The sequence below is a fragment of the Lycium barbarum genome, chromosome 1 (assembly GCF_019175385.1).
Source record: "Lycium barbarum isolate Lr01 chromosome 1, ASM1917538v2, whole genome shotgun sequence".
NCBI lineage: Eukaryota > Viridiplantae > Streptophyta > Magnoliopsida > Solanales > Solanaceae > Lycium > Lycium barbarum.
This window is the reverse complement of record NC_083337.1, coordinates 4,745,072-4,770,809: the sequence shown is the minus strand read 5'-3', so window position 1 is coordinate 4,770,809 and position 25,738 is coordinate 4,745,072. Positions and strand designations below refer to the sequence as shown.

Below are 25,738 nucleotides of genomic sequence, written 5' to 3'. Positions count from 1 at the left end.
GAACATCAAAGACTGAAGTACTTCTAATGCTTCTAAGAGTAGTAATATGGAAGCTCGCTTACTCGCTCGTTAGCTCATATCATAGGATCATGCCAAAGGAAGGAAAAGATAGCCTTAACATACCTTGAAGTATATCCAATCATCCAATTTCTACCTCTTGAGCTCGTAAGTCTACAATTAAGATTACATAGGCCTTCATTAGAATGTTTACCTTGCTTACTAACCCGCTTTAGATACATATAGAGCTTAACGAATTATAGACAATATTTTCCTTGTAAGCTCAACAACTCTTCAACTTTACGATTGATCTAACATCAACCACAACAACAAGGACAAGACTCATATATCAAAATATATTTAAATCCATTTCTAATCATCTCTTAAAATAACCCCAAAGCACTATCTTACCCTTCATCAACTTACCGCTTCCACAAATACCCTCTCTTTACTTAAAATCACTAAAACTCTTGATAATCAACTTAAATATAAGGGTAGAAATCATTTTCATACCTTGAGAGCCTAAGATTCAAAGAATCACTTCAACTCCAACTTCCTAAGCTTCACAGCCTTGAAGAAACCCTAGAATCAACCTTCTTCTTTACAAGCTTGGGTTTACGGGGTACGGATCTTGCCAAATCCTCACTAATATGATGGAAAATATTGGGAGAGAAAATATTAGGGTTTCTCTGATTTGGAATGGAGGAAAATAAGAAATAGGGTCTTGAACCACATATTTATACTCGGAGTTAAAAAGGTTACAGCGGTGCGGTTCGACGGACGGGTCGACGACCCGTCGACGTGTCGACAGTCCGTCGACTTGCCCGTCGACCTACTCCTGCAGATTTCCAGCTGCAGAACCCTGTCGACGCTGCACAACAACGGTCCGTCGACCATGTCGACAACCCGTCGATGATGACTAGTGTCTGCAGATTTTCTCAGGTTCAGCTCAGATCGCGTCCATTCGATTCGTTCAACTTTTAAGTCTGTAAATTGCCAGCAATACCTGCTGGTACCCTTGTACACGGGATAAGACACTTTCTATCTCCAAAACTCGGGCTCGGGTCTCTATTCCAAGGGCATACCCAACTATGAAACCATAGGTTCTACTACGACGAGAACGAGAGGCGTAACAAATAAGTAACATATATATTTAAAATAAGTAATTTAAATGATCAAATAAGTATTTTAAATACCAACCAGGATTAAAAAGTCATCGAAGTTAAGAATCCTAGGTCCGTCTAAATTCCTCATAGGCCGCTCATCACCTAATGATGCGCGTAACGCCGCCCAATCGAAGTCATCATGCTCCTTCATGTACGCATTCTGGCTCGGCAGATATGAAGACCCAGGTATCTCAGCAAGTAGGAGCGCCGGCGTAAACGTAGGTGACTGTCCAGCTGAATTGCTACTGGCATTTAACGGCTGCGGATGGACTAGAACGGGAAGGGCCTCTGGAATGGGAGCGGCCTCATCTACCTCATCTACTAGATGGTGTCCTCCACCACTAGGTCCTCTAGCAGCACCGCGTCCTCTACGAGCACCGCGTCCTCTACGAGCACCGCGTCCTCTGCCAGCACTGCATCCTCTGACAGCACCGCCTCCTCCGGCAGCACTGTCTCCTCCTCCTCTGGCAGCACAACGTCCTCCTTCTGGCGGCCGCCTGATACTAAGCCTCTAGAACAGGATCATTCATGCGCCTAAACTCTCCTGCCTGCCGGATGCCATCCTCGGATATTCGTACCATCTCCGCCGCAAACCCCGCAACCCCGGGGTAAGGCATATGCTCTAACCCCAATATGCGTAATCGTTGTACGACCACCAGCTGCATTTGTGTTCAACAATAAAAAAAAAAGTTATTTTTAAAACGTAACAATTAATACAATTAAATAAATCTAAATACGATAAACTTACCAATGCCTCGTACTGCCCCGCGAGTGTTGCGTATCCTACATGCCTTACGGGACGCAAATCTGGGTTGCCGATCAATCGGCGTGTGATCCCATGATATCAGCGCATGTAATCCATGATGGGAGTCACATGGCCGACCACCGCTAAAGTGCCCAACCTGTGCTACCAACGGTGGAGCTAGACACCCATGAAAGCCAGAAATGCATCATCAACGATAACTCAATCATCCCGCTGGTAGTGTCGGAGCTCATGACGAACATCAGGGGATATACTCTGTGTATTCCCAAACTGTCGTAAGACGCGCTCGGGCATGTGGTCCTCAACGATGTCCAGGTGTATCAATGGACACCGCGACCTCTACACCGTCTGACCTGCCCTGCAAAAAGCCGACAACCCATCCAATATAGCAGCGTACGGCGTCCATATAAATAGTTGCATAAAATATAAATACAAATTAGCGATCACCAAGTAGAAAAGACGTTTAATTAAATTAATAATGTAAAGTTAAATAGTTTTACCGTATCGTCTGTCATGTGATGAAGTTGGTCCCGGAATGAAAGAATACTGTGGTGCATATCCACATCCCGGTCAAAACCCGTCGTCCACCTCTTCGCATAGTGCATGTCAATATTGAGGTAATGCCTAGGTACGGGCTGAAAAGGCAGCATCCTCTCCCACGCCCATAACTGTAAGCGATATTAGAAAATACGATTTTTTAGTCGTCGTTTCAAGAGGTTTGTTTACATTAAAGGAACTCACACTTAAAATATTACCTGGAGAAGAGAAAAAAATCCACACACATCGCTAATACGACCAATAGACGCTCGGCATAGGCATCTCTAGAGGTACGCCAAAATAGCACCGCCCCAGCTGTAGTCTCCCAAGCGGTCCAGATGCTCCAAGAAGGCCAAATATCGTAAGCTGACATAGGCACCCGATGTGTTCGGGAACAAGATGCCCCTGAATATAATAAGCAGGTACAAACGGGCATGACGATCAACAACGTCCTGCTGAGTGTCGTCCTGAACAGGATGCTCTGCCAGCAAATAAGTGCAGAGTGCACTAATCTGCGCCCGACTCTGTCCCGAGATTTGGGCGGCGACATCAGGCACGAAGTGGGTGAGCCTAGTCAACTCCCTCACCCATGTCCTACCAGGAGAAGGCTCGTACCGAGTGTATAATGGCTCTCCATCTACCCACAATCCAAACAGGACCTCCACATCCTGAAGTGTAATCGTGGCCTCACCAGTGTGAAGATGGAAGGTATATGTCTCCGGCCTCCACCGCTTAACTATGGCTATAATAAGCGCCCAATCATGTTGTACTCGACCAACGGACACGCAACGATAGATACCGCCCCGAAACAATATCTCCAAGACGCGGGGGTGTGGGGGGTGCTCGCATAAAAGAGCCCACGCTCTCTGCAGCCTACGGGGACGGAGCCTAGTCGATATCCCTATAGCACCAGTCCATAATAACTCTGACCTGTGATTGACTTGCAAAGACAATACTAATCTATCATCGAGCCCCGGGTGAACAGCGAGCCCTGGGTGATCATCGGATCCCGGGTGAACATTCGGGTCCATGAAAGAGTCGGGTCTGTAGAAACTAAATTATTCATTATTCTTGAAATTAAAGAGAAATTATATTAACTAATTAATCATTTATAGGGATTATGTGAATTATGTTGTATTATATCTTGTGAATAATTAACATGGGATAAACAATTTCACAAATAAATAAAGTAACAATGCCATAATTAACAAACAATAGGAGATTACTATATTTTTTGTAACTAGTCTCTATGTACGTGCGTTGCACGAATATTTCTTGTCGATTATTATAATATTATTTATATTCTATTGATAAGCAACTTGAAAAAATAATATCTAATTATTATCTTGAATACAATATTTATTTTGAATGTATAATAATCAAATATTTACTACCTCGCACGGTTCTGAATATTTGATTTGGTAATTTTGTTCTCAATCTTTAGTAGATAGTCTTTTCCAAAAATTATTTTTACTCTCTAACCAAATATTGGGAAAAAATAATTATTTTTCAGAATAACTTTCGTCATATTAAATGTGCAGTAAATTTAATATGTGATAGTAAGGACACGGGGTTTTGAATTATGTGATGGCAAAGACTTTTAAGTTAATTAATTTGGGAATCGAAATTCAGCAGTAGTATTTTCTTAGAACTCTATTTTGAATATGTGATATATTTTTAGTTGACCAAAATATCCAACACAAATATGATAAAATTAGACTAAAAGAGTATCTTCGTCGACCACATATTTTTCTAGAAACTTTGCATTTTATCTTTAACGTATCTATTTATGAAATTCATAATAATTTTTATTTCCGTGAACATATATATTAAAAGAAGAACGTTAACTATTCTTTTTTAAGTTTAGTAGATAATCTTTTATTTATTTATTTATTTATTTTGTATGTTACCTAGCTGACATAGAACAAAATTATCTAAATATCGTGTTCTTAACCACAGCTTCATCGAGTTCTCTCAAATTTAGGCTTAGTAATTAATCTTTTTTGTTTTAATATGTTACCTAGTTGACATAGAATAGAATAGCTAACATATATATTCATTCTTTTAAAATAATATAGATTTAACAATTCATAAGCAATTAACAAAATAATAATTCATAAAAAATTAACAAAATATCAATTCATAATCAACAATTAACAACTAATTAATTAATAATGGCATATTTTACAAATAATAGTACATTACTATATTAAACGATTCATAAACAATTAACAAATTAACAATTCATATACAATTAACAATTCATAAACGTATAACAAATTAACAATTCATAAACATTTAACAAATTAACAATTCATAAACATACAACAAATAATACATTAGTCAAAAAAAAAATTGGGAATAGTAGCAAAACGCTACTGCCCAGCCCGATCAACAAAAAAAAATTGATTTTTTTTTTCGAAATTCACGACGATTAAATGTTAAACATGCTTAGAATATAATGTATTTAACAAAATAATAACAAAAGTTCATAGCAGAAAACCTTAATCGAAGATTGTTGTAGGGTTGTTTTAATCGAGTCGTATGCTGCTTTTTTCCAAAATTCGAGCTTAGAATCTTGCTCCTTGACTTGAATATACTGAGAATCTAAACTTTCCCAACGAAAATTAATAGAAAACGATGTTTTAGGAAGTGGGGACCACCTGAAAAATGCCTCTAATGGCGTTTTGAAGTTTTTTTGGCCGTGGAGGGGACCAGTGGTGGAACCCGATGGGGTTTTATGTTGGTTCCTATAGCACAGTATTTTACTGCGTTAAAGGAGAGAGGCAAATATACTTTAGCGCAGTAAAATACTGCGTTAAAGGTACTTTTATACCTATTTTTTTTCCCTGGGGTATTTTGGTTCACTTGGTCTTTTAATGGGTCATTTTGGTTCCGGACTCCAGTGGCCTTCTCTAGCTAGAAAAACGGCACACTGATTTGCCTCCCTCCAAAAATGTTTAAGCGTCGCTTTGTTGGCCTTCGGCAAATGTCTACAATCTTCAATAATAGGTCGAAACGGAAGATGTTGTACAACTCCTCCTTCAAATTTTTATTTATTTGTTCTGAATAAATTATTTATACATATTAAATGCAATTTTAACATAAATTTACATAACTAGAGTAATTGTGATGACTATTACTCCCTTGATTTCATTTTATGTGAACCTATTTGAATAGACATGAAATTTAAGAGAATAGAAGTTCTTTAAATTTGTGGTCTTAAACAATTCATAACATTTGTGTGGCTATAAAAAAAGCTTGCCATGTGCCACCATGACGGAGGACGAGCCGACGAGGGTTGGTCATAGGGGTGCACATAATAGCTTAGTTGAATCCCACATCAGAATGAGAGAGGAAATGAAGAGCTTATTAGTTATCAAGAAAAAAATGAAGAGCTCTATAAGGCACAACACAAGTTCACATGATACGATCACTTTTGAGCTCTATGATGGCGTAGCCCAAGGGATAAATATGTTAAGTTTGTGGTGGGTCAAAGTGGACAATATGTGCCATGGGATTGAGTCGTGACAAATATGGTAGCAGAATAGGATGCTCCCTGAATACGATGGTGGGACAAATCTCGGTGAGGACACTGAGTCCCCAAGGAAGGCCAGGGGCGTTGTGACAACCATGAAAGAGTGTGAGTCCCTTAGTAGGGGCGTTCCAACACCCATGAGGGCAGACCGACGGGGACAGGTCACAGAGTAGGACTGCCAAGGTTCCAAGTTGGCAAGTTTCTGAAGAAGGGGTGCACATGATACCTTAGGTGAATCTCACATCGGAATGGGAGAGAAATTAAAAATGAAGAACTTATAAGGCATAACACAAGTTCACATGATACGAGCTCTTTTTGGCCCTATGATGATGTAGCCAAGGGATAAATTTGTGAGGTTTGTTGGGCAAAAGCAAACAATACGTGTCATGGACCTGGGTCGTGAAATGTCATTAAGGCTAAAATACAATATTTAAGTAAAATCGTTTTCAAATTTAGAAAGAGATCATTCTTTTTTAAATGGACAAATAAAAAAATTAAATAGGTTCAAGTAAATTGAAAGAGAGAGTAATGCAAAAGGGGTCTACGTTCCGTCGCTATCAATATATAAAAATTTTATACCGTCAACTTAGTTGGCACAGGCCTAACAACAAACAGTGTAATTTTCAAAACAAGTTTGATATAGTATATAACCTGCTATATTCAATTAACTTGCACTGACTATATGTGTAAGAAAAACTTAGATTATCAATCAGTATATATAACTTACTTAAGTTCAATACAAAATTAAATCAATTAACTTCATATGGTCCATATAGAAGAGAAAGAAGCTTCACGGGTCCTTTACGCGGATTACATGATTAAATTTGAAAAGACGACCTATTAGTTTTGACAAAAAAAAAAAAAAAAAAAAAAAAAAGGCTATGTTGGTTAGGGTTTCACCACCATATTATTCATATCGTATCTTCAACTGTTATTTTACACCGGTTTTGCTTATGATGAATAAGGAATTAAATGAATGATCACATAGAAGGGCTCCACTTATTAGTAAGTTAAACTATAGTTGCTAATAATTAAAATTATACTATGACAAAATAAAATTTAAAAATAATCTTTTTACACATCTAATGACACTCAATTCATATCTTAAAGTCGATCATGTTCAATTTTGAAAGGAAAAAATTGATTTTAACGGTACGACTAATTAAAATGCGTATGAAATCATGCAATTTTTTACTTAAATAATTAATCCGACTTTAAGCCCATTATTTATGCTTGACGACGTTCATTTGCTAGTAAAATATTAACCACGTTATTTTTTTTATCACCCTTTCTTTCACGGGAATAGAGTTGGTTTATAACCAGGCTCTGAAGTTTACAAATGCATGCATATATCTTCATATCTAATTAACTGAAGGTTCTCACATCTTCTTCCCGACATTGTTCACAGATGATGTAGCCCGGGAAAAGAATATACACACACAGCCGTGTTCATATAAATTATATTGTAATGGAATAATTTTCATATTTTCTAATAAATAAATGCCACATATATTTTCAAGAATAGATTGATCGATGCCAATGCATAACAGTTGGGACTTGGGAGGAAAAAAAAGAAGCAAAACGTATCACTCATCTAATGAATTATTGGTGGATATTTGATTATAGCTGTCGTATATTTTGGATGCAGATGACAGCCTACTCTTAGTCATTACTTGAAAAAGGAATTTATTCTTACTCGTCTACTCATTAAGTCTTGACACCAACTTCTTTCATTTTCATTCCTCTAACATGCAGAAGTTTCTTTCTGATTAACAATCAAGGGGTTGATTTCAGTAGGTCGTAACAACAAGGTCATTATGCCACTAGTAAGTCGTCTGTCTAGGATTTTACCCGTTGCTCAACTCAGTCCAATTTCAATTCTCTTAGTTACGTTCTTTTTGATTAAGTTTTTACTGTGTATATTTTTCGTGAAAAGCAGCTTGACGAAAACCGTAAAAAGATAGTATTAATTTTCATCCAAATAATAATACTTTTATGTCTGTCCCATTTTCTCAAGTACACGTGGAATGTACACTATGCCAAAACTGAGGCAACCCAAACCCCCAAGGAAAAAAAAAAAGAAAAAGGAAGGAAATAGGAGTGTGACTAATAATTCCTTGATTATTAGAAATGTTATTAAGTGTAAGATATTTGTGGTTTTTGTTTTTGTAGAAGTTGTGCAAGAACACGTTAACTTGAAACTTAATTCAAAATTATTAGCAATATACAATTAATCAAATAAACTGATAGATGAGTTTGCAGTCACATACATGCATATTGTTTCATATCAAGAAAATTGACCGATTAATCTGAATTTGCACCCGGCAAGTTCACCAAAAGGATAAATCTCTTATTATCGAGCTGTTCTTTGTTTTCAAGATCTGAACTCGATATCTAATTAAGAATAAAGGAATCTCAACTATGACACCAGTGTGTATAGAATATCTTGTATTATTGTGGTAAGACTCATTAAATTTTGAGATTTGAAATTAATTTTTTTCTCAACGAACATTTACAGTATAATATGTTACCAATTCCTGGAATGGAAATAGAACCCAGTATCTAGTAAGCTATGTCGTCATTTAAAGATGTGAAGAAAGACCAAACAATACTTAGATCATATCAAGTAAATACAATACTACATTTCTTTTGGACAAATGTTTTCATATTTTTTGAATCAATGGTAGCTTTATTAGAAATAATAATAATTTATTCATCATGGTCTAAAATAGATTATTACAATGGTAATTAAACATTAATGTAACTTTGACCGACTACTTTACTTCTCTTTTACCTCCGTATGATATTATCGATTCGATTTCTACACACAATTATTCTTTTGAGAATCATAGAAATTGACAATAACAACAACATACCTAACATAATTTCACAAGTTGGGTCTGGAGAGAGTAGCGTGTACTCAGATTTTATCCCTACCTTGTGAAGATAGAGAAATTGACTAATGATTAAAAAATAGCAAAATTAGAATACAAAGCTCGATCCACAGGCCTCCTAAAGGGAAAAAGGACCTACTACACCAACGCTCAGCGAAGCTTTGATATTTAAGCAATATCATTTTTTATAATATTTTAGCTATATCATATATAACAAATAAAAAAATCGAGGAAGCGATGTCACGAAATACTGCTCCAAAGCCCCTCAATCAGAGGTCTTGGATTCAAGTCCTGGATATGAAAAAAATCCTTGATAGGGAGCGCTTTCATCTAATGGGCCCTACCTGACGCGAATCTAGAATAACCGAGTTCCAATGCGGGTACCGAACACCTAATGAAAAAAAAAAAATACTGCTCCAAAGATGCATCCGGGCATGAAAGAGCATAAAGTAGCCAGAGAGTTATGATATGCATGTGAAAGAATCCAAGGAGGAAATGGAAATGCTTGAGAGCTAAATATCAGGCTTTGAAAGCAACTTTGCTTCGATCCACGTTTTTAAAAAAAACGTGAAGAAGCCGCAAGAAGCAGAACAAAAGCTGACATATATTGATTGATTATCTTCATCAAATGCCCAAGGAAAATCTGAAAAGGGTAGGTTTGCTCGCAATATGTATTTCATTAAATAAAATAATTTGATTAAAATGAAAGTCAAAGTGCGAAAAAAAGGGCAGCCCGGTAGCTGCCGCTATGCGCGGCATCCGGGGAAGGGACGGATCACAATGGTCTATTGTACACAGTCTTACCCTGGTCACATGATGTTACCCGGGGAAGGGACGGATGTTTTTACGACTCGAATCCGTTGCCTCCTGGTCACATGACAGGAAAGTCAAAGTGCGAATATATTGTGATTAAGTAATAAACATAAGAAGGAAAAAATACATATCTTATATTAATTGATTTGAAATAAACTTCGGACACAGATAATTTTTTACCGAAATAAATAGGGGCCTATATAGGCGATGAAAGTATTCAATATAACTAATTTAGGAAACCTACAAGTTTCTCTTTGCGGAATCGAATCTCTTTCAATCACAACTTGAGTTACTGATCAGTAGGAATTATTACAAAAGTAAGAAGAAATTCTTTGATTCTTATCGCCTAAATATCCTCTAGAAAAAGCAACAAACATTTCGTCTTAGCTAATCCTAGCCATTATTTGTTTCTCACAAAGAACGTGAGGAAAACCTCCTTTCCCTACACTTATAATAGTGTAGGCAATCGCTTTATAATTTGAGCGAAAGATTAATTAATTGACTAACGAGTTAATTAACACCTCTAATAAATGAACTCGATCCAATAATATTTTTCGATAGTGAATATGAGTAAATTTTTATTGAAGAGAAGATATAGATTGAAAGAATTGTCTGCTTGCAATTTATGACTGAGTCAGTGCTGATCAAGAAATCCAATACGTCACTGTCCTCTTGACAACTTGCATTCACATATATGGACAGATCCAGGCATTCATATTTGAGGCTTAGAGAATGATATTTCACTCACTAATTATAATTTAACATATTAAATGTCACTATACCAAAAGTATCTAATTAAGTATTTATGCTATGAATTCTGAGTTACGCGATTAGATTTTGAAATATATAATCAACTCTACACATACTAGTCTTCTGTACAAATACTAGCCATATATGCCCGTGCGATGCACGGGCCGAACATGTTTATTCACTTTAATTAACCAGTCTTTAAGATTTGTATTTTGTAAATAATTTTTAAAAATTTCTCATTGTCATGACAATGAAAGTTGTTCATCGATGTGAAAAATAAAATCAGTATGAAGGTGAGGGAAAATTAATATTTTGATTCTAGATTTTTTCTTTTAAATTGTTTAATATGTTATATGTATACCGACAAGTTAATATCTATCTCAATTAATTAACTATTCAGATCCAAACATAAGAACCATTGTGTTGTATATATTGAATTTTTTAAAAGCAAAACTAATAAAATATTTTTATTAAATTAATCAAAAAATTAGTTACATTATAATTTTTTATATTAACAATTTTAGATAAAATGAATTGTTATAGAGAAATCAAAATTAGAAAGATATATATCGTAAATCACCAAATTTTAATTCCGAAATGAAAATATGAAATAATACATTTTTCTAAATGTAAAGAAATAATAATCAAAGAATACAAAGAAGAGTAAGATAAGTAAAGTATTGACAAAGAAGGAAAATGAGGATAAAAGTAATTGTCCATGTTAACATATCAAGACAAAGAAATCTTTCTTCTTCTTATTTTACCCTTCACATTAATTACTGATTTTACTTCATTTATTAATTCTTAGAGAACGTAATAAGAGGGAGAAGAGAGGCGGTACATTGATTTAGTTTAAACACTCAGCGTGTGATATGTGTTTACCTATTGCGCTTATCATCCTAACTAATCCTAATTAGGGGACGCTCGTATTTTCTGGAAAAGTACATCCTCTAAGGGGTCACATGAGTAAATATTTATCTGCATATTTACACTAAATTAACTCAATATATTAATTAAATAATTTAATACGCTGAAAATATGTACTATATTAATTAATACTTTCTTTATTCGATTTATGTGATACTGTGACATATGTCTATGTGGGATAAAAAAATAGTTGGTTAAAGAGTACAAGTTATATACTCCAGCTTTTAGTATAAGAATTTATTAAGTGTATATTTTTGAAGCGGTTAGTACAAGGAGGGACAATCGTGTTCGTCCCTCCACCGCTCTTATATATAATAGAAATATCGAGTTTGACCATAAAATGTTGAATTCTACTGAATTTACAAACTCAGTATTGGATTTGTCACTGTATCTAAGTAGCTAGGTATGAATTGAAAGAGACCATTTCATTCACTATATATTTTTCTTGCCGTTTTATTAGTATGTAATTAAGTCTGTTTTATATTTCCTCAATAAAGACGAGAGATGACTCCTAAAAGCAAGCTTATCGAATGGAAAAACTTGATATTCATAATCGGGTTATTGTGGTTACTTGTGGATGTAGTTCAAGTGTTGAAGCTTAATCTAAAAGGGAGTTAAAGATGAAGATTTGAATCATTTCTAATTGAGTATAATTTCTATGCACTGACAATGTAAAACAGATTTACACCGTCAAGTCACAATCAAACTCCGCCATAATTTGTTGTATAATTTTTTCAATAAGATTTCCCAAATCTTCAGACCCATGACAATTGTTAACAAAGGCTAAAGCTGTATTAGCTAAGGAAATAACATAATCATATTGTCTTTCTTTGTATTGCTGGATTGCAGCTTGAAGGCTACCTTGTGCATTCAAGAATTCAGGGTAACAATATTCGTCTCCCACTTCTGCGGCTTGATTAGGTAAGCTAATAGAGAAGCCATTATATCTCCTCCAAAGTGTTTTCCTTTGTTTTCTGCTACTATATGTTATTTCATGTACTTTGATTATTTTATTTTATCTGTGATAGCTACTGTTCCTTTGCAAACTGTTTCATCATGGCTGGTCGCTTTCGTTATTTTCATTTCCATCGCTTTGAATTTTTTGGCCTTATCTGACCTCTTTTTATGCTTTCTATTGAACCGGTGGTCTTTCAGAAACAGCCGTCCTACATTAGTAGGAGTAATGTCTGCGTACACTTTACCCTCCTCAGACCCCACGTTGTGGGATTTCACTGGGTTGTTGTTGTTGTATTAATTAAACACAATTTAAGGCATAAATCTACCTATCAATGCATGATGCCTAAATTATTTGCTCTTTTAACGCATGTACTAGACAAATTTTTCTTTTAAATCACTTTTACTACTTAAATTGTGATGGAAATTTCGTAATCACTGCTCAGAAAAACATGAAATTTATGATTTATTTTTGAGAACTTGTAGTTTATCTAATTCTACATTTACTTATGGGGTGTATTTACCTATTGAAGAGTTTTTCTATTATTTTTCTTATTTTGATTGGTGTAATTCTCTTATTGAAGATGTTATTTTACTTGTGCAAATTCATTTTTTTAATATACATAAGAGATGCAAGTCCCTGGTGAAAATGTTGATTTTACTTCTGTTGTAAATGGGTGTTAATGAGTGTGATTCCTTGTTTAAGATGCTAATTATGTTCGTTTCTTGATTTTTGAGATGTAATTTTCATATTTGCAAATAAAAAAAAAGCCTATTAATTTGACTCGAATAAATTAAAAAGAGATGGACCCGACCCAAATATACATTTCTAACAAGATGTACATTGAAGAAAATAGTGGCACCCGCCACCTTCAAATTCTAGATCCGCCTCTGGATGAAGATCAAGAGATAAAGGGAGTTAACATAAAAAAAAATCCATAACTCTTGTTAAATTAAGCTACTTGATTAATAGAAGGCTTACTCATACCAAATTTTCATATCAAAATTAATAAATGCATAACATAATTTTTTTAAATAAATATGAACTAATAAGTATTTTCATATAACTTCTAACTTAGTATTTATTCAACGATCTTATTTTCTCCGTTTTTAATAATTTTATTTTTTCCGTTTTTCTTATATTGTCTGAATATTCAGGAGCTAAGACTATTTCAACCCGAGTTATTTCTCATTTTCATTTGGGTTGGTCTTCATCATGCTAAATCTTATATGGGCTCGAATGGCAATAAAGTAATGAATTGCATTCAGTAGCCAATTTTATTTTGTTATTTAAGTTATACTTAATTCTTAAAATTATTTAGCTTGTGCCTTGTAGTTAGTGTTAGCAGATTTGAAATATTCATTCGTCTTGGTTATTGTACAATAGCGTGTTTCACATGTATGGATAATGTTAATTGAAAACTAATTTGGAATATTTAGCTGAAACTCGAGTTTTACTTGCTGGTCTGAATAGTGAGTGGTGAACTTCGAAATATTCATGAGTTTCTGAGAAATTAAAACTGTTTGCTTAAAATTCGAAGTTAATGCATATTTTTTAATGAAGGGAAATTATATCGATTGGGAGAATTGTAATCACATGCATTAATATAAGAGTTCATCTTCAAATTATTACAATTACTCCAAAATAGTAACCAAATCTTTCAAGGGAAGAAGAAATAGAAAGGGAAGAAGCAACTACCGAAAAGTGTCTTCCACTGTAGCCACATTTGTTACATATTTCTTGTTGAAACCCCTTTGGTTTTATTATTTGCAACCGATTGGTTTTGAATTTCTATTTGAACGGAGAAAATTAAAATACCATATAAAAATATTATTGTTTCAAGCTTGAAAAAACAATAATCTTGTGAGTTTAACTTAAGTGAACAAAGAGCAGCTCGATGCATTAAACTCCCGATACGTGCAGTGTTTGGGAAGGAACAGATTCACAAGAGTTTATTGTATGCAGCCTTACTCTGTAGTTTAACTTAAGTGAACGTCGGTGGGAAAATAAAATATTTGCAGGGATGAACAAGATTCTTTGAAATTCAGATATAAATGTCTGAAGTTCAAAGTCATTCCAAATTTCAGGATCGTATATCAATTTCCAAGCAATTAAACTTCTATAAATATACTTCCTCTGTCCCAATTTAAGTGTCTTTATCCTTTTTTACCTGTCATAAAAAGTATATCACAATCTATATTTAATAAGTTGATAATTCAAACATGTTACGTGATAAATTTATAACAACAAGCTTCATTGAACATTTTAGTACATTATCCATATCTTTAATTTAAGATTATAAAATTCAAAAATCTCTTTTTATTTTTTAAACTCTATACCTGATTAAACTAACACACTTAAATTAAAATAGAGGAAAGTATAGCATTTGGTTATATCTTAAATACGTGTGCACCTTGTTTGTACTTTCGGCCCAATGACCAAACATTTCACTAGCCACGCGCCACCTTCAACGCGTGGGTAACATCCACAAAGACCATCACAAATGTCAACATTCCGATCAACTCAAAATCTGGACCGTCGATCTCTCACCTCCTTCAGGATGACAAAATCCTAACCCTCCATTCCGTCGTGGCCACCACGCGACTCGCATTTCGCACTATTCTTCTCCGATATTAGAAAAAAGAAAAATTGAAGTGAGAGAAAGCAGCTTTGATTTATAGAGAGAGAAAGTTACTGTGTGTGTGTGTGTGCAGATCTACTAAAGGTATGTGTTCGTTTTAGTTTAAACCCTAGAAATCTCCATAAGCAGCTTAAAATATGTATTTTTTTTCATCAAATTGATGTGAGAAAAGTTGTATTTATCGTAAAGTTTTTGATTGTTTAAGTGTTAATTGAAAAATATTGAGTTGATTTAGTTGAATTTAGCTTCGAAGATTAGTTAAATTAACTATAAAAGAGTGCGTGTGTGAAGATCTACTAAAGGTATGTGTTTTTTTAAGTTGAAACCCTAGCTATCTCCATAAGCAGCTTAAAGTATGTATTTTTTCATCAAATTGATGTGAAAAAGTTGTTTTTTGGGTAAAGTATTTGAATGTTTAAGTGTTAATTTGAAGGTGTTGAGTTGATTTAGTTGAATTTAGCTTCGAAGATTAGTTAAATTAACTACTAAAGTGTGTGTGTGTATGTATGAAGATCTACTAAAGGTATATGTTTGTTTTAGTTTAAACCCTAAAAATATCCATAAGCAGCTTAAAATATGTATTCTTTCATCAAATTGATGTGAAAAAGTTGTTTTTTGGGTAAAGTTTTTGAATGTTTAAGTGTTAATTTGAAGGTGTTGAGTTGATTTAGTTGATTTAGCTTCGAAGATTAGTTAAATTAACTATAAAAAAGTGTGTGTGTGTATGTATGAAGATCTACTAAAGGTATGTGTTTGTTTTAGTTTAAACCCTAAAAATATCCATAAGCAGGTTAAATTATGTGTTTTTTCTTCAAATTGATGTGAAAAGTTGTATTTTTTGTAAAGTTTTTGAATGTTTAAGTGTTAATTGGAAAGTATTGAGTTGATGTAGTTCAGTTTAGCTTGAAGATTAGTTAAATTAACTTTGAAAAACGAAACATGATAACTAATGTGTGAAGATCTACTAAAGGTATGTTTTTCGTTATTGTGCTCTTAGTTTAAACCCTAAATATCTCCATAAGCAGTTGAGAATATGTATTTTCTTCATCAAATTGATGTGAGGAAAGTTCCATTTGTAGTATTTTTTGTGAAGTTTTTGAATATTTAAGTGTTAATTGAAAAATATTGAGTTGATCTAGGTCAAGTTAGCTTCGAAGATCTACTTAAGGTATGTGTTCGTTATTGTGCTTTTACTTTAAACCCTAAAAATCTCCATAAGTTGATGTATTACCTTCTTTGCTTCGCTTCTCGAGAGTCTAACTATAAAAACTTTCACTAATATCTTAAAATGTGTTTTTTTCATCAAATTAATGCGAGAAAGTTTCAGTTTGTAGTATTTTTTGAAGATTTAAATTTTAATTGGAAAGTATTGAGTTGATCTAGTCTAACTTAGCTTCAAAGATTAGTCAAATTAACTCTCGAGAAAACATGATAAATAATTTGGGATAGAGAGTAATAATTTACATAAAATCCGGGTATTTAAGGCATATGAGTTTCTCAACTAGTAAAAATTTGTTTCTCGTTGTTTTGAGCTGTATGTTTGTGCTACGAAGTCGTTTCTAGCTTAACGACTGTTTGCTATCTCTGTTCACATACTAAAGTTTTTGATGTTAAAAGTTTAATTGGAAAATATTGAGTTGATCTAGTCCAATTTAGCTTTGAAGATTAGTTAAATTAGCTCTCGAGTAAACATGATAACTAATTTGGGACAGAGAGGAGTAATAAGTTACATAAATCTGAGTGTTTACAGCATATGAGTTTCTCAACTTGGGAGTGTGATAATTTGTTTCTCATTGTTTTGGGCTGTATATTTATTATACGAAAATCGTTTCTAGCTTAGTGACTATTTAGCTTAGGCTTTGTATATCTGTACATATACTAGTGTGCTCTTGTGCCCTTTTTTTTTTTATTTGTTGTAAAATTAGCTTGCTTCAGAGGAAATTCATTGTCTTTTATCAATAGGAGTTCAGTTTTTTTAAGCAGTAGTAATTTGTTGATAAGAAATCACTCATTTTTGTTGAAGAGCGAGAGGAAGTGTCATATATTTATGCAATTACTTTTTTGAATTATTCAGTTAGGGTTTTGTTGTCGAATGTATGACTTCGGGGACAATGATGAACGGTGAAAATCGAGGATCGAAAGAGCTGCAGAAAATGCCTGAAAGCAAAGTCTACAGACGGAAGTCATTCAAAGGGTTGAATAACGTAGGTGATGTGTTACAACATCCACATTCTCAAATCCTAGGTCTGGAAGATGCCAATTTGTCTCAAAAGATTGTTGGTTCAGAAGGTTCTTCGAGTCTGAACCGTTCTCTAATATTGGAGAATAATGGAATATTGGCAGGTAGTGGGCAAGAAAATAGTGCTAGAATCAATTTATCGTTCAAGTCCAAGCGGGAGATGAGAGAGATAAGAAGGAAGCTGCAGAGTGAGTTGGACTTGGTTCGGAGTTTGGTGAAGAAAATCGAGGCAACGGATGTACAGAAAACTGGCCCTGGAATTGATCAGGATAGTGGGGCCCGACCGGTATCTGTTGAGTCCAGGCCTTTGAATCAGTTAAGTGTATCAGTTGTGGAGAACAGCCATGGTGTGGGTGATAATGTGGAGAAGGAGAAGAGGACACCAAAGGTAAACCAATTTTATAGGAATAAAGATTTTTTGTTAGCTAAGGATAAGTTTCCCCCAGCTGAAAGCAACAAAAAGTCGAAATCGAAATCAAGTGCAAAGAAAGTGAGTGGGCCAGAATCAGGACATGCAATACCGGGGAAGTTATCAAATCAAATGCTAAAGAATTGTCGTGCTTTGCTTGAAAGATTGATGAAGCACAAGCATGGTTGGGTGTTTAACCAGCCTGTTGATATAAAGGCTCTTGGTTTACATGACTATTTTGACATTATTAAGAATCCAATGGATCTGGGAACTGTGAAGTCCAGGCTGGAAACAAATCGGTATACCTCTCCTAAAGAATTTGCTGAGGATGTTAGACTTACATTTCAAAATGCTATGACGTATAATCCGAAGGGCCAAGATGTCCATATGATGGCCGATCAACTTAACAAGATATTTGAGGAGAAGTGGGCCCCTATAGAGGCTGATTATATTTGCGAATTGAGATTGTTAACGGACTCTGGAGGAAAAGTGGGCCCCAAGAGGACTTTAGACAGGTCAGAATCAACGACCAATCTCGTTGGTTCCAAGATTAAATCTGTCACTCTCCCCCAATCTGGAAGGACCCCTGCACCAAAGAAGCCGAAAGCAAAGGATCCTAATAAAAGGGAGATGACATATGATGAAAAGCAAAAGCTGAGCACATGCCTACAGAATTTACCTTCTGAAAAGCTTGAAAATGTTGTACAGATAATCAAAAAGAGGAATTCATCTCTATGCCAACAGGATGATGAGATTGAAGTGGATATTGACAGTGTTGATACTGAGACCCTATGGGAGCTTGACAGGTTTGTTACCAATTACAAAAAGAGCTTGAGCAAGAACAAAAGAAAAATTGAACTTGCTGATCAAGAAAAAAGGGAAGTCGAGACGAATGTTCAGGAGGAGGTAAAGTATTGAGCATTATTTTTGCTGATATAATATAATTTGGGTAATTCTCGTTTGCTTTATGTTTTATGCTCTCCTTGCTATTTTGCAGAATGCTAGCCCAGTTGTGGTAGAAATTCCAAAAGAAAGCAAAGCAGGTAAGTTTTTAAAATGTGAGAATTGCCAACTCTTAGACATAGCCAACCCAATTATTTCATTCGAGGTAGTATTAACTCAGTTGTATGTTCTAGCAGAAGAGAAAGGCACTTCCTCCACTCCTGCTCATGTAGAAAATCAGGGAAAAGATGTTAGTCAGCCAAGCAGCTCTAACACTGACTCGGTGTCATCATCAAGTGGTAGTTTTACTTTTTCTCTTTAATTTCTCTCTCTCTCTCTCTCTCTCTCTCACACACTTTTGTTTTGATGTACCTTTTTCTTTTGAGTGTGTGTGTTGGGGTTGGGGCTTTGGGGTGTCAAGATTGGATATTTTTATTTCTAAGTCTTTATTTTCCCCTTATTGTTTCACCTCAATTGCAGATTCTGATAGCGAAAGCTCCGCAGGAGGTGGATCCGATGCCGAACATTCACCAAAAAGTTGACTCTGCTGTCCAGATATAATATTCTCTCTTTTAATGTCTTGTGGTAAATGCTGGACTCTGTTTCCTCGGTCTATGCTAACTAAAATCTTTCCACTTGCTGCCTTAAGTGCCACAGCAGTCCAACTTTTCTAATATTCTATTTACTGATAGTAATTTGAATAAAAGTGCCTTTCTATACATGGTTTTCTATTTTCATTCTTTGTTTTAAAGCTTTTTAGTGATAGGTTAATAAAAGAGTAAAGATGATGTCTTGGACCTTTAATTTCTAAAAAATGCCAAACGTAGAAAAGTGTTGCTTAATCCTGTAGTCTCCAAACATTAAAGATGTGCGCAAGATCGTGGTATAGAACTTATAAAGCATACTATGAATCTTCTTAAAAGAGTGATAGAGCATAATATAGGATATTACAAGGGAGATAGAGGCACATTTTAGGTTCATCCTAGTAGATTTATTACAAAAGCTATATTTTTTGCTATAAAGATTGATCGAAATTTAAAAGGGGAGGAAAAGTTATATCCAATGGGATATTCTTTGATGTTGAGAAAGTACATAGTAAGTGTCATGAAAAATCTTTTGGTGGGTGCTTAAGAATAATAAAGTTCAAATACAACAACATACCCAATATTGTCCCACAAGTGAGTCTGGGAGGGTGGGGTGTGCGTAGACCTTACCCCTGACCTTTGTGGGGTCATAAAGGGCATGTATCAAGGAGTCCCATGTTTTCAAGATTAGAAGGTTTGACATATTCAATTTTTTGAGTGATACCAAAAAATCTCTAGAATAATAGATGACTAAGAAAGTTTGGTCGAAAGTGTTAGAATAGTTGGGGGAAATATAAGGAGTTTCCCATATACATTGCTTTAGATTAGATGTTCCCTTGAGCCCATACTTATTTATCTTACTAGTTTTAGCACGTGTTATTTGTGTGTCAATAAAAAAAGTGTATAGAATATAGAACAAAAATGAATTATGAATTTAGACTTGAACCTATAATTAGGATTGAACATATTGAGAAAATTGACTACCTTATGCATGGATCTCACATTATACAATAATTAGTTAAAGTGAGTTGAACCACGCACACACCATCATCCTTCAAGTTTGCCCAGTCTCTAAGTGTAATTTATTTACAAAGTCTTATATAACATCAAACAAAATTATAAATTTACATATTACTCCCTCTGTCCCAATTTCTGTGACCCTCTTCCCTTTTAGTCAGTCCCCAAAAAAAAATGACACATTTCTATGTTTAGTAATAATCTACAAAAACAACAGCACCATACCCAGTGAACTACCACAAGTGGGGTCTGGGGAGGGTAGAGTGTACGCAGACCTTACCCCCTACCGTGGAAGATAGAGAGGCTGTTTCAGATAGAACCTCAGCTCATAATACAGCAAAACACAGCAGGTCATATTTAGTAATAATCTAACTCAAAAAAATCCATTTTACCCTTAATGAGATGATTTATAGCCACACAAATATCTATGGCTTATTTTAGACCACAAATTTCAAAAGATTTTTTTTCTTTATTAAACTTTGTGCCCAATCAAACACTATCACATAAATTGACCCGGAGGGAGTAAGATTAAATATAGATTCAAAAGAAAAATTTAAACCAAAACAAAGGATTGAAAATATTAGAAAATAAACCGACGGCACAATATGATAATTAGTTTATATGAGTTGAATAAGTATAGTTTAATTACATATTTATGATGAAGAATGTAAAATGGTATCAAAATGATTCTGTAATAATTATTTTTCATGAAATATAGAGAATTGTTTGCCCGAACGATGAAACTGTGAAAATTATGGCTAGGTTCAAGGACGTCAATTGCCAGTGCTATTCTTAAATAACTCAATTTTTAAATCATGTAGCATATATATATATATATATATATATACACACACACAAAAAAAAAAAATCAATTAAATGAGATAACCGATTTTTTTTTTCTAACAAAATATGAGTAACTTGAGCTGACATAGCAATTAGTTATGATATTTATAAAATATCGGGCAAAAGTAAGGTCTGCGTACTCTTTACCCTCCCCAGACCCCACGTTGTGCGATTTCACTGGGTTTGTTGTTGTTGTATCGGGCAAAAGTAATCTTGAATTAATTTAGTTTTAAAATTCTAGAAAATGAAAACTTTTGAAAATCCTAAAGTGATAAAGTGTTGAGTCCTAAACCTATTACTCCCTCCGTTTCAATTTATGTGAACCTATTTCCTTATTAGTCTATGCAAAAAAGAATGACCCCTTTTTTCCTTTTTAAATTGAAACGAGGGGAGTATATTTTTTCCTTTTTTATCCAACAACCATGTTACGTTATAAGTTGAATCTAATTCGTCTATTTTTTTGAATCGTTGAATCCTGAAAGATTTTAAGAGCCCGTTTGGGTTAGCTGATCATAAATATCTTCTAAATTTTAGGTGCTTAAATGCATTTTAAGTGCTGAAACTGATTTTATAAATATGCAGTTACGTGTTTGAATAAAAGTTCCGAAATTGAAAATAAGCAGTTAATGTGTTTGGTAAAAATGTTGATAAGTTGTTTTTCTGTTAAAATGACTAAAATAACCTTAATATTTTTTTTGTCAAACACTATATGTTTTACCTTGTCTTTGTAAAGAAAAGGAGGAACAATGGATATGGGGTAAAGAGGAAGTTCAGGATTTTGTTTCGGGAAGGGTATTTCTAGATTTAAAAAAGTTACGTATTAAAGATAAAATAGTAAAGGTTCGTCAACCAAAGATGTTTATAAACTGAAAAACCATAAGTTGGCCTAACTTATAGTTTTTGGTTAATTTGACTTATAAGCACTTGGATTCTAAGCTTTCTTATATTTACGTCTAACGTGTAGATAAGCAAAAAGTACTTATAAGTCAAGCTTATAAGTTTAGCCAAACACTCTCTAATTGTTGAATCTGAAACCTCTTACTCAACGACAATGTTACATGAGTTTCTGAATTCTAAACATAAAGTGATAATTTGGAGTTTAATAATTAATTGGATAAAATTTAATACCATAAAAAGGACTCCTAAACATAAGAGGAGCTCAAAGATCTTGAACATCTCCTAATGTGAGTTTACTGTGTTATTACTTTTCTTACAAAGCTGGTATATTTACTTCTAATAGGGAAAATTTTAATAACCCAAAAATTAGTCAATTTCAAAGTGCTCAATATTATAAAAATAATTAAATTACAATTTTGACTAGTGTGAAATTTGTTCTTTGAATGACATCTCGCTAAGAAGATTTGTGCTTTTAATATAGTATAGATCATCAATTTACCAGTTTCAAAAAAATATAGTATAGATCATAATTCAGTTAATCAATCATATACAAGATGATTTTTTAAAGGCTTAATACCTAGATGGACCCTTAAACTTGACATGTTTTGTAAGATAGGCATATAAACTTACAAGGTGACCAGATAGACACTTAAACTTACTCAAAGTGTATTTTTCAAGTTTTCCAGTTGTTTTGAAAACAAAAACTATATTTTTCAAACACTCACAATTTTCATGGCCAAACAAGCCCTAAATATATCACAAAATATTTTTTTTAAAATGCAAAAATAAGGCAAACGCATATACATGAGACTATAAATGTGCACTTAAACCAATAAATACTCGCTAATCGCAATTTTGCAGCTTTCAATTAACTCGGTTTTTTTTTTTTACACTTGAATAATTAAAAAACAATAACTTTAACCAATAAAAATCCTTAAAAAAAGAAATTTCAAATTAAGAAAACTGTAAAGCCGAGAAGAAAATCCTTAAAAAAAAGAAATTTCTTAATTTGAAATTTCTTTTTTTAAGGATTTTTATTGGTTAAAGTTATTGTTTTTTAATTATTCAAGTGTAAAAAAAAAATCGAGTTAATTGAAAGCTGCAAAATTGCGATTAGCGAGTATTTATTAGTTTAAGTGCACATTTATAGTCTCATGTATATGCGTTTGCCTTATTTTTGCATTTTAAAAAAAAAATTTTGTGATATATTTAGGGCTTGTTTGGCCATGAAAATTGTGAGTGCTTGAAAAATATAGTTTTTGTTTTCAAAACAACTGGAAAACTTGAAAAATACACTTTGAGTAAGTTTAAGTGTCTATCTGGTCACCTTGTAAGTTTATATGCCTATCTTACAAAACATGCCAAGTTTAAGGGTCCATCTAGGTATTAAGCCTTTTTTAAATGTGCATGATAGTTGTAGATGATATTGTGTTAATTGACTAAACTAGTGAGGGAGTCAATCAAAAGATTAAACTAATGAAGGGCACTCTCCAGAATAAGTGCTTTAGGATGGGTAGAAGGAAGAGAGCATATGCAGTACAGCACTCTCCAGAATAAGTGCTTTAGGATGGGTAGAAGGAAGAGAGCATATGCAGTACAGCACTCTCCAGAATAAGTGCTTTAGGATGGGTAGAAGGAAGAGAGCATATGCAGTACAAGTTTAACTTTAACCCCATATGAAGAATGAAGTTAAAGTGAGATGAGATGAGATTGTAGTGTCAAAACATTCAAATATCTAGGTTTAGTCTACAAGAAAATGACATGATGGATGAAGATCATTAGAATAGGATAGCTGAAACTGAAACAGAGGAGTGCTAAGAGAGTACTATGTGATAGGATAAAAACATTGTGAGACCATCAACGCTATTGTGAATGAATTTTAGGATTTAAGGTTTGATACGTTCACAAGATGAGTGTTGTAAAAATGTGGATGTCAAGTGGATGTAGAAAAATATCAGAAATGATCGCAGTCGATAGCTGCTGGAAACAACACACACAGAAGAAAATGAAAAGAATATCACTTGAGATGGTTTGACCATATCGTGTGGTGGTATGATGATTGAAGGAGCTAAAAGGGGACAAATCTAATACCACATTAAGATAAGTTCCCTCAAAATCTATGTCGACTTAATTTACAAAATGCAAAGGTACCATATAGGTAATACTAGCTTGTTGGATTACGAATCAGTTGTTACACTTACATTAGTTCCGGTGTTTGTTTGAGAATACAATACTTCTAGTTGTAGGAGACTAGAGACCACCTCAATGTTTTTTTTGATAACCGTGGTGTCCGGGCCAGCATGCACGCACCTCAACTAATTCCACGGGATACCTGCTACGGGTAACTTTGTCCACAAAGGCTAGAACAGATGGGAAGAAATCACCCAACTAGCGTTTGACCATAAATTTTGGGTTAGATTTTGAAAATTTATCTTCAAATATCTGTTCATAGATTTTGGATAAGATTTTGAAAATCTGTCTTCAAAAAAATTTCAAGTTCCAAAAATCACAACTTCAATTTCCAAAAATCACAACTTCAAAAACTTAAATTTTCAAGTTTCAAGTGTCAACTTCAAAATCTATGGCCAAACGGGGGCCAGGTATTTCTGTCACTGCTGGGATTTGAACCTAAATGTTTTAAAGATAAGTTTTTTAGTATTTGAATAGGATGAAGCTTGAAAAGAGTAGAATGATACAGAGGATACAATTCAAAAGAGTGGAATGATAGAGGATTCATATAGTTAACCCCAATTAGTTTAGGATCAAGGTATACTTTATTGATTTGATCTTGTGAATTACATGGAATGGATGATTTACCAGAGGTTAAGGTACCCTTCAATTCCTAAGGTTAGCGGTCAATAAGAGAAATAAAGAATGCCGAACATAGAATAGTGCAGCTTAACATTATGGTTTTGTGGTTGGTGATGATTTTTTTTCTTTATAATTACTGAGGATGGATGATTTGCTGGAGGTCAAGGTAAGTAGGTAACATTAATGACACTGACTTGGCAGATGATATAGAACCTTTATTATATGATTAATGATTAATGATTGATGCTTGTATTTGAGTCTTGCTGGCAATGAATTTTATGCCTTTTTATGTAGGGGTTATATAGTCCTCTTTCACTGTGTTGCATCTAATGGCTTAGAGTTGAAAACATATTAATACCTATCCAGAGAGCGACCTTAATACGAATTCACATGCAGCTTGAAGGCAATGCAATTATAACATGGTGTTGGTAACACAAATGTTGGAAATGTCACCTATGTGAAATTATAGAGGTCTGAACATCATTGTTACATAACATGATCGATGAAAATGATTGGTGTTCAGGAGAGCTTCTATGATATCCTTTTTGGAGATGATTTTGAGCAGCCCAGCCCAGCCCATAGTCTTGTTGCTCTACCAGGGTTGTTTGGTAATGGACCAAATATTAAACTCGGAGATATCCACTCTTTTGTTGAATCAACCTTTGAAAATCCGTACAGTTGAAATTTCTTATTTGAGTAATGCAAGATACAAATAAGGCAACATCTCCGAGTTAATCTTATTCTTGTTTTCCCATCCATTGCAACACTAATTCTTAATATTTCTCTCCAATTTGCTAACATTTCTATGTTTGTGTGCAGATTACAAAAGTAGCTGCAGATGGTAGTTGAATATGCTGGCTGGTCTCAAATTGTATAATAGTAGCACCTAGTTTGTAGCTTGTGTATATTTTGCTTATGGATTTCTGAATGTGCAGTTTGAAGTCATACTGTTCAGGTCACGTGGACCTGTACTCAGTGATTGAATCAATTTAATGTGGTTGAACCTTTTATCTCT

The 25,738-nt window shown here is 34.1% G+C and overlaps 1 protein-coding gene across 5 annotated transcripts; it reads left to right on the top strand.

Moving 5' to 3' along the window:
• The first annotated feature begins 14,723 nt into the window (after positions 1-14,723).
• On the top strand, positions 14,724-25,738 carry LOC132630059 (transcription factor GTE4). Of its 5 annotated transcripts, none has more exons than XR_009578477.1 (7): positions 14,724-15,065; positions 17,056-18,535; positions 18,627-18,672; positions 18,766-18,870; positions 19,052-19,156; positions 25,120-25,331; positions 25,543-25,738. XR_009578477.1 is itself a non-coding variant. In XM_060345597.1 (7 exons), the coding sequence occupies exons 3-6, from the start codon at positions 17,078-17,080 to the stop codon at positions 19,111-19,113; spliced, it is 1,671 nt and encodes a 556-aa protein (XP_060201580.1). In that variant the 5' UTR covers positions 14,724-15,051; positions 15,936-15,951; positions 17,056-17,077; the 3' UTR covers positions 19,114-19,156; positions 25,543-25,738. The 5 variants fall into 5 exon arrangements, 4 of the variants coding, with proteins under 4 accessions (XP_060201580.1, XP_060201572.1, XP_060201566.1 ...); XM_060345597.1 differs by lacking the exon at positions 25,120-25,331 and adding an exon at positions 15,936-15,951 and having other exon boundaries at positions 14,724-15,051; XM_060345589.1 differs by lacking the exon at positions 25,120-25,331 and adding an exon at positions 15,268-15,283 and having other exon boundaries at positions 14,724-15,051.

Coding starts and splice junctions, on each gene's coding strand:
- LOC132630059 (XM_060345597.1), top strand. CDS start 17,078: ATGACTTCGGGGACAATGATGAACGGTGAAAATCGAGGATCGAAAGAG. Junction 18,536..18,626: donor AGACGAATGTTCAGGAGGAG/GTAAAGTATTGA, acceptor GCTATTTTGCAG/AATGCTAGCCCAGTTGTGGT. Junction 18,871..19,051: donor CTCGGTGTCATCATCAAGTG/GTAGTTTTACTT, acceptor CCTCAATTGCAG/ATTCTGATAGCGAAAGCTCC.